At 39.4% G+C, this 10,292-nt stretch overlaps 1 protein-coding gene across 1 annotated transcript in view; it reads right to left on the reverse strand.

The window, feature by feature from the left end:
* fgd6 (FYVE, RhoGEF and PH domain containing 6) overlaps positions 1–10,153 on the reverse strand; it is a 45,737-nt gene extending 35,584 nt beyond the window's left edge. Inside the window, exons 1-2 of the mRNA XM_061983656.1 lie at positions 9,871–10,153; positions 1–987 (exon numbers count right to left, since the gene is read on the reverse strand). The exon at positions 1–987 is cut by the window's left edge and continues 805 nt beyond it. Coding sequence (XP_061839640.1) covers positions 1–987; positions 9,871–9,883 — 1,000 coding nt within the window. The 5' untranslated portion in view covers positions 9,884–10,153. The remainder of the gene's footprint in view (positions 988–9,870) is intronic.
* Positions 10,154–10,292: the final 139 nt, after the last annotated feature.

Consider the following 10,292-nt stretch of genomic DNA (forward strand, 5'->3'; position numbering starts at 1 on the left):
CCTGGCTCAGGTCGGCCTGGGAGAGCAGACTTAGGGAGTGCGAAGTGATTTTGCTGAGTTTTGACACGCGGACCGGTCTGTGGAGGCGAGGCGAGAGGGAGGTCTGTCGGGGAGGGGGGACAGGTGCACTGGGCTCATCCTCACCAGGACTTAAGTCTTCCTGGGAAGGAAAGGGACTGGAGTCTTCCTCAGGCTTCTGATGCTCCTCCTCCTGGACTCCGGCCTCCAGGCCGTCCTGCCTCACCAGCGCGGGCTTCCTGACCCTCCGAGGCTGGGGGACGGGGAGAGGCTTACTTGGGGCCGCCGGGACGCCCAAGTCAGGGTGTGCGCAGGTGCTTGCAGGAGGAGTGGAGATGATGCTGCCTGCAACATCACAGCCGGCGTCTGCCAAACGCAACTCGGCGCCGCCGTCGGCGTCCTCCGTGACGGGCGAGTCGCCGTCATTCCCGTGCGCCTCCTTGCCCGGCCTGTCCAAGTGTCTCTGTCTCTGAGGCTTGTCCCGTGGCCTTTTGCCGACCCCCTCGCTCTTCTCCAGGCACACGTGCTCCTCGCTTGCCGCCGCCGGTTCGTGCAGGCCGTTCTTTAGCTCGTCCGCTTCGCGCACGCCGTTCTCCAGGCGCAGGCACTGGGAGCGGTCCTGCAGCTCGCATGAGCAGGCGGGAACGATGTAGCACAATTCCACAGCCCGGGATAAAATCCCATTTTTAGCACTGATGAGCGAGAGGCCTTCCTCTAGCGCCTCCTCCTGGTCCTGAGGTGCGATAGCGCCGGGTTTGGGCGGCGGCGACGCTGTAGGGGGGGATTTGAGGATGCAGGGTTTGGGGGCAACAGCCGGCTTGGTCCTCTTGAGGGTGGCGGGGGAAGGCAGGCAGACGACGGCGGGGGCGGGCTGGGCGAGCAGGCCCGGTTTGGGGGCGATGGGTGGCGGGGAGGGCTTGGCGACAGCGGGAAGTTTAGGCTTGGGCGCTAATGGAGGTTTCTTCACACCTGTGTGGAGAACACGAATAGTTAAAGCTTCCTTCCTCTAAAAAGGTGTCAAACTCAAGACCCGGGGGCCAGATCTGGCCCACGACGTCATTTTGTCTGGCCCGCAAACACCTGGAAATGATATGTGTCAATAAAGTACTTCATATTTTCTCACTAAATGTAATGGATTCTTTTCATTTTGACAAAAAAAATATAAGTACTGCTTGAAATGACATGCCTTTTAAACTTTACCTGCAACTAACAACTACTTTGATAATCGATTAATCTGTCGATTATTACTTCGATTAATCGATTAATAATCGGATAAAAGAGACAAACTACATTTCTATCCTTTCCAGTATTTTATTGCGGAAAAAAAACAGCATACTGGCACCATATTTATTTTGATTATTGTTTCTCAGCTGTTTGTAAATGTTGCAGTTTATAAATAATGGTTTATATTAAAAAATAAATAAAAATAAAAATAAAAAAATAGCCTCTGCGCATGCGCATAGCAAAAATCCAACGAATCGATGACTAAATTAATCGATTTAATCGATTAGTTGTTGCAGCCCTATTTAATAGTATCCATTATTGCAACAAATATTACAGTATATTATCATACTTTCCAAACATTTTTTGTCTAAATAAAAATAAATAAAAATACTTAGCTTTACAGCAAACTATCCATCAAATTGGTAAAAATGACAATAAATGTTACGTTGTTCTTTACAGCATATTACTGTAAATTAAAAAGAATAAAATAAATTGTATCAAAATTCTGTTGACTGAGCTTCCATATTTTTACTGTAAAATCTTGTTTTTAACAGTGTATTACTGTAAATGGTAGAAAAACTGGCAGCTAAGTTGCCAGAATAAAAAAATAACATACTTTTTTTCCATGAACAAAATCATGTTGTAAAAAATGATGTACATTTAACACAAAAATTATGGCAACTAAGGTGCCAGATTTTTCTGTAAACCTTCCCCCCCAAAAAACAGTGGTAATGTTTTTCCATTTACCGTAAAATGTTGTAAAAATTAAAAAAAACAACACTATATTATACAGTAACATTTTAACATTTACATTGCATTTTAACATGACATTGCATGTAAATGTAAATATATTACTGTAAAATCGACAGTCTACTTAAAACAATTGATATAATTAATACTGAAATCCATACAATATTCACTGTTACAAGTGGCCCTCTGATGACAGTTGTAGGAGCCTAAATGCAATTTAAGTTCATTTACATTTTATGGAAGGTATGTTTATTCAGGCTAAAGGGGACTATTTACTTTATTTGAATATGAACATGTATAAATCGCATGCTTAGAGTAATTAGACGCAAATCCCATAGGGGTGATGAAAGGATGGTCAGCGCCGAGAGCTGCGGCCTTCCACCATGACCCCGCACTCCCTTCCCTCTGTTGCTAGATATCTCGAGATGTACGTTGTAATATGTATATGTGCTTTGCTCTGGAGGTTTTTTCCCACTCCAGACTGGGCCCCCTTAGGAGCCCAGTCTAGATCGTATTTTTTTACTCATCCTTCCCCAGCGTTTTACCTTTTTCCTCATCTTTTACGGGGCGCCTTGTGGTGACCCATCAGCGTTCCTGTTCTGTAACCCTGTACACTGTTTGTTTGTCTAATCTTGAACGGGTTTGTGCTGACAACAAAGTTTTGTTGTACTTGTGCAATGACAATAAAGATCTATCTATCTATCTAAAAGGCACACTTTATTTGTAAATATTACATTTGTGTGAATAATTTGATAACGTACTATTTTATACTGCTTTAATACAGTGAAAAACACGTAACTGTTTAATTGCATTTATTGCAGAAGGATCTGTGTGGTAATTAGGTTTGGACACAGTGGATTATGGGTAATGGCAGTCAGGTGTGGTGGAATCGAGACAGTTTTTTTTACCTTACTCTTACTTTTTCTTACTCTTTGTTACTGTAACACACTCGCTTTATTTAGCCATACATTTTTTTCCCACATCGTTATTGTTTGACGTTTCGGCATGATTAAGTTCAAAAGTAGTAAACGATACACAAAAGGAAGAGGAGTGTCTGGAGTTTTTGTTGTTGCCACAGCAAGCGACAGGCGGAGAGAGTAGAGGAGCGTCTAGCTAAGGCTTCATTAGGAAACTGCAGCAGCCATAACTGCGTCGGGGCCCTCAATGAAAACCGAGTTTGACATCCTTGCTCTGAAGCCGGCGAAAAAAACAGCTGCAAGCTCAGGTTACAGCCAAGGTCAAGGGGTCACCCTCGGGGTCATTGTGTACAAGAAATCGTTCCAACACACTCGATGTAACCTTCGATACATTCTGACTCATTTTGCTACCTGAGGCATGCTGGAATTAGATTGAAGTCAACAGTAAGAAGTAATTAGTCATAAAGTGTGAGGGTTATGTAACAGGATGCTACTTTTGACATCACCCGGCCGTCTTTTGAAAAGACCAATGACCACTAAATGTTTTACCAGACACCAAACATAAGTACGTGTGAGTATTTATATTATTCACATGTGAATAATGCTGTATAATAGACTGTATTTATGTTATTCACATGTGAATAATGCTGTATAATAGACTGTATTTATATAATTCACATGTGAATAATGCTGTATAATAGACTGTATTTATATTATTCACATGTGAATAATGCTGTATAATAGACTGTATTTATATTATTCACATGTAAATAATGCTGTATAATAGACTGTACGGTATTTATATTATTCACATGTGAATAATGCTGTATAATAGACTGTATTTATATCATTCACATGTGAATAATGCTGTATAACAGACTGTATTTACATTATTCACATGTGAATAATGCTGTATAATAGACTGTATTTACATTATTCACATGTGAATAATGCTGTATAATAGACTGTATTTATATTATTCACATGTAAATAATGCTGTATAATAGACTGTATTTATATTATTCACATGTGAATAATGCTGTATAATAGACTGTATTTATATTATTCACATGTGAATAATGCTGTATAATAGACTGTATTTATATTATTCACATGTGAATAATGCTGTATAATAGACTATTTACATTATTCACATGTGAATAATGCTGTATAATAGACTGTATTTATATTATTCACATGCAGTGTTGGGACTAACGTGTTACAAAGTTTCGGCGGTAACTAGTAATCTAACGCGTTATTTTTTTATATTCAGTAACTCAGTTACCGTTACTACATGATGCGTTACTGCGTTATTTTACGTTACTTTTTATGTAGTATAAAGTGTGTTTTATCGGAGCGCTGCTGTGTCATCGTTCTGATTCTTCTTGTGTCACAAGCCGGAGAAGAGAGAGAGACATGCGCTCTGTGTGGGTGTGTCTGAGTGTGAGTGTGGGGAGCGAGGGGGCGGGGGCGTGTCTAATCATGGCGGAGCCAGAAGTCGAGTTTGCTAACATGGAGATATTTTCACTACTTTTCTTTTGTCGAGCACAAAGAAAATAACATTTTAGTTAAATGTAAATTGTGCTTTGGATCAAAGATGCCATCTACTGCCCAAAACAGCAATTCAAATCTGCTGAAACAAGCTACATAGCAACATGCTTCGACGAAGCTAGTAAAGAGAGACAGAGACTCTGATGCCACTTCACCTCCACCACCACCACCACCATTCACCACTGAAGGTACACACTCTGTCAATCAATGTTCCCTCTAATTGTTCATGTGTGAGCAAATGCAAAAAGTCCCTGAGCATTGAGTGGAGTCCATGTGAGCAACTTTAGACGTGCACACTGTGGCTACACCAGCAGCACACCTGTCCCAAACCTCACTAAATAACAACTTACATCTCCATCCATCCATCCATTTCCTACCGCTTGTCCCTTTCGGGGTCGCTGGAGCCTATCTCAGCTGCATTCGGGCGGAAGGCAGTGTACACCCTGGACAAGTCCCCACCTCATCACAGGGCCAACACAGATAGACAGACAACATTCTCTTATTATTATAATCAAATGACAGCAGTCATTTCCATTTCTAATATAAGTGTTTAGGCCCACTTATAATGACAATAACAAAAAATATTGTTTTTCATGAACTGTGTACTTGTATTGTTTGTCTGGGTGGAGGTCCTGCTTTGGAAATAATTTGTACCCCTTTCAGACATTGCATTTAGTTCCCATTAAAACATTTACATGTTGCACAATGAGATGTAAGCAGGGGATCATGTGTACATTCCTGCAACTTCCTGTTTGTAAAAAATATATTTTTATTAGTATTTATTTAATATACTAACAGCATTTAATGATTAATATTTATAAATTAAGATTCCTAATAAATGACACTAGAATAAGCACACATTTGATTGGTAAATCATAGTGTAACGACCTGGAATGACACTATGTGTGGTGTTGGAGTTGTCCGACTTTTTGTGTGGCTGTAAACGCATCACTGGCTAAGTGCCATATGTGCAAGTGTTGGCGCACGTGAGAGAGCGAGCGGCTGCTGTTGATATAACAAAGTTGCTTTTGGTCTGGTTTGTACTGCAGAAAATGACCAGTTTTGCTAGATATCATTTTTTTTACTAATGTTTTGGTGATGTGTTTATGGCCGACAGTTAAGAGTTTTGCTCAGTAAAGTGATGGATGGAATTCATGTCCTCAAAGCGTCTCGACAGACGTTACAATATTTGAACAATGATGACGAAAACGGTTTTCTCTGTCGTGTCCGTGTCGTGTCGAAAATTGTTATGCGCTTATTTTTTTATTTGATTTTGTGCATGGCATAGATTTGCCGTGCGCAGAGGACGCTTGAGCAGTGCGCAATTGCACATGCGCGCTCCTGAGAGGGAACGTTGCTGTCAATTCTCTTATATACTCTTTCATTCTAGACTTCTAGAGTGTTTGATTATCACATCACTCTAAATGTATAGACTATAAAGTTCACAAACATAAAGAGGGATCCTAGTGGGCCAGGCCAATCTTTCCTTATCTCTAAACTAAAACTGGGGAAATGTGTAGAGTGTTCTGGGTTTCAGACATGATTTTGTATAAGAATTACTTGAGGAAGAAAATGCCTGGTTAGGCTTTGTGTATGTAGTGTGTGCCTTTCTTGGTTTACATCTATGCTGTTATTATGCTGTTTGTTACTTATGTATGTTATGTTGCAGCTATTTAAAATAGTTTTGTCAATTTGTTCTGGCCAGAAACAAATTGGCCTTTGTAACATATCTTTGTCTTTGTGTGTTGTATGTAGACCACATGGCTTAGCAGAGTTGAGTGATGCAAATGCATGTCAAGTTGATCAACACATTGTATTATTCTCCAGTGCAATAACAGTACTGAAATGAAGGCTAAAAGGGCATTAATTGGAGCTTTAAAAAAAAAAGAAGTAACTAAATAGTTACTTTTCACAGTAACGCATTACTTTTTGGTGTAAGTAACTGAGTTAGTAACTGAGTTACTTTTGAAATGAAGTAACTAGTAACTGTAACTAGTTACTGCTTTTCTGTAACACACCCAACACTGTTCACATGTGAATAATGCTGTATAATAGACTGTATTTATATTATTCACATGTGAATAATGCTGTATAATACACTGTATTTATATTATTCACATGTGAATAATGCTGTATAATAGACTGTATTTATATTATTCACATGTGAATAATGCTGTATAATAGACTGTATTTATATTATTCACATGTGAATAATGCTGTATAATAGACTGTATTTATATTATTCACATGTGAATAATGCTGTATAATCGACTATTTATATTATTCACATGTGAATAATGCTGAATAATAGACTGTATTTATGTTATTCACATGTGAATAATGCTGTATAATAGACTGTATTTATATTATTCACATGTGCATAATGATGTATAATAGACTGTATTTATATTATTCACATGTGAATAATGCTGTATAATAGACTGTATTTATGTTATTCACATGTAAAAAATACCTAAGTGTTTATTTTCTATTGTGAGCGAACTATGGTGCTGAATTTCCCCCAGGGATCAATAAAGTACTTTCTATTCTATTCTAAACTGCATTAGGAATATAGCACATTCAGACAAATTATTTTGTAAATACTTTGTGCATGTGAACTAATGCTTGATGGGGCGACAATGACTAACATTTTAATGTGATTTAAGGAACGTAATGTACAAAACCCCAAACCGGTGACGTGGTCACGTTGTGTAAATGGTAAACAAAAAGAGAATACAATGATTTGCAAATCATTTTCAACTTTTATTCAATTAAATAGACTGCAAAGAAAAGATACTTAAAGTTCAAACTGAGAAAGTTTTTTTTGTGTGCAAATATTAGCTCATTTGGAATTTGATGCCAGCAAAGTGTTTAAAAAAAAGCTGGCACAAATGGCAAAAAAGACTGTGAAAGTTCAGGAATGCTCATCAAACACTTATTTGGAACATCCCACAGGTGAACAGGCTAATTGGGAACAGGTGGGTGCCATGAATGAGTATAAAAGCAGCTTCCAGGAAAAGCTCAGTCATTCACAAACAAGGACGGGGCGAGGGTCACCACTTTGTCAACAAATGCCTGAGCAAATTGTTTAAGAACAACATTTCTCAACCAGCTATTGCAAGGAATTTAGGGATTTCACCATCTACGCTCCGTAATATCATCAAAAGGTTCAGAGAATCTGGAGAAATCACTGCACGTAAGCGATGATATTATGGATCTTTGATCCCTCAGGCGGTACTGCATCAAAAATCGACATCAGTGTGTAAAGGATATCACCACATGGGCTCAGGAACACTTCAGAAACCCACTGTCAGTAACTACAGTTGGTCGCTACATCTGTAAGTGCAAGTTAAAACTCTCCTATGCAAGGCGAAAACCGTTTATCAACAACACCCAGAAACGCCGTCGGCTTCGCTGGGCCTGAGCTCATCTAAGATGGACTGATACAAAGTGGAAAAGTGTTCTGTGGTCTGACGAGTCCACATTTCGAATGGTTTTTGGAAACTGTGGACGGCGTGTCCTCCGGGACAAAGAGGAACAGAACAATCAGGACAGTTATAGGCGCAAAGTTGAAAAGCCAGCATGTGTGATGGTATGGGGGTGTATTAGTGCCCAAGACATGGGTAACTTACACATCTGTGAAGGCACCATTAATGCTGAAAGGTACATACAGGTTTTGGAGCAACATATGTTGCCATCCTCATACTCATTCTCTTTCTATGCCACATCAATATGAATGCGCTCCCAACAGGTGTAAAAGAAAGTGCATCTCTATCCTCCTTCAAAACTGCACTAAAAGAACACCTCCAGGCAACTTCAACCCTAAACTAACACCCTCCCCGGATTATTAATAATCAAATGTAGATACTTTTTCTTATGCTTTCTGATCTCTCTCTCTATATATATATTTATATGTCCATTGCTCGCTGTACATATCCTACCAAGTCAGACCTACACTGTTTCAATGTACATTTCTCTGATGATGCAATTGTTGATGACTGAAGTGATGATAACAACCAACCCCCCCCGCCCCCCATCCCACACCACGGATTGTAAATAATGTAAATAATTCAATGTATATACTCTGATGATTATCTTGTGTGATGACTGTATTATGATGATAGTATATATCTGATAGTATATATCTGTATCATGAATCAATTTAAGTGGACCCCGACTTAAACAAGTTGAAAAACGTATTCAGGTGTTACCATTTAGTGGTCAATTGTACGGAATATGTACTTCACTGTGCAATCTACTAATAACAGTCTCAATCAATCAATCCAAGCAACGTCGTTTTCATGGACGCCCCCGCTTATTTCAGAAAGACAATGCCAAGCCACGCGTTTCAACAGCGTGGCTTCATAGTAAAAGAGTGCGGGTACTAGACTGGCCTGCCTGTAGTCCAGACCTGTCTCCCATTGAAAATGTGTGGTGCATTATGAAGCCTAAAATAGCAGAAGGGAGACCGTTGAACAACTTAAGCTGTACATCAAGCAAGAATGGGAAAGAATTCCACTTCAAAAATGTGTCTCCTCAGTTCCCAAAGGTTTACTGAGTGTTGTTAAAAGGAAAGGCCATGTAACACAGTGGTAAAAATGCCCCTGTGACAACTTTTTTGCAATGTGTTGCTGCCATTAAATTCTAAGTTAATGATTATTTGCAAAAAAAAAATAAGTTTCTCAGTTTGAACATGAAATATCTTGTCTTTGCAGTCTATTCAATTGAATATAAGTTGAAAAGGATTTGTTGTATTCTCTTTTTATTTACCATTTACACAACGTGACAACTTCACTGCTTTTGGCTTTTGTATAAACAATCGCATGAATAAATACTAGCCAAAAACGACAAGACGAACTGATCCAAATATGATGACAATAACATCAAAGACTCTAACGTACTTTAAACGACACCGACGAGGTCGAGAATCCTCAATTCCGTGATTTGTCAGCGGAGTTTTGCACGCTCAAATAAAGCGCCAAGTAAAGTTAAGCTAAAGGACAAAAAAAAGTGACCTCAAAACAAAGTTAAATTGCATTTTAAGCGCAAACAAAGCCGGAGTTGAATGGTTTTTTTTTGTAGGATTGAGGTGAAGTTGCAGCAACATTAGGACAGATGTTACAAGACAAAGGAGTTGACTTCATCCAGCTGCAACTGGGACTCTTCAGGAAAGGGAGTTTTATTTTATTGTCGGCCTTTTGAAAAGCTCCCAAAGTGAGGTTGACTCTTTTCCTATTGTGCATTTTTTGGAAGCTATTTTCAGGGGGAAAAGCTGTAATTAACTGCGGCTGTGTAACAACAGTGGATGCTATCTTTAAACAACTACTCCTCTTGTTTTTTCCTTTAACACAAAACGTTCTAGTTGGACTGAAAAGTCCGATTTTTGTTCATTTTTAAGTCGGAAACAAACCTGCTGTGCTCATGACTCCAGACTTGCTCCTTCCTCCATGAGTAACGTAAAAAAGTACTTTCAATGGAGGAGCCAGAAGGTCTTCGTTCTTTCCTCTCTCGGCAACATTTTTTTCCCCTTGGAAATCCGCTTTCGGAGAAGGAAACAGAATGCGGTCCGTCGCTGTTATTCCTTATCTCGTTCACACGGCCGCTGATAAAAACATTTATCCTCGCTCCATTTTTCCCAGCGTTTTTTCGGCTTCGGCAAACTTTGTCGATTGTGTCAAGAGCAAAGTGACAACAGGAGAACACTTCCTGTCGTCGTAATAAAAGTAAACCGTATTCCCTAAGTGACGAGCTTAGAGTGTCAGCGTGAGTATGTATTTAAATGTATCGCTTATAACATACTCTAACAGTACAATACAAGCTATTTGTTGGTAG

This window comes from Nerophis lumbriciformis, linkage group LG25 (assembly GCF_033978685.3).
Source record: "Nerophis lumbriciformis linkage group LG25, RoL_Nlum_v2.1, whole genome shotgun sequence".
NCBI lineage: Eukaryota > Metazoa > Chordata > Actinopteri > Syngnathiformes > Syngnathidae > Nerophis > Nerophis lumbriciformis.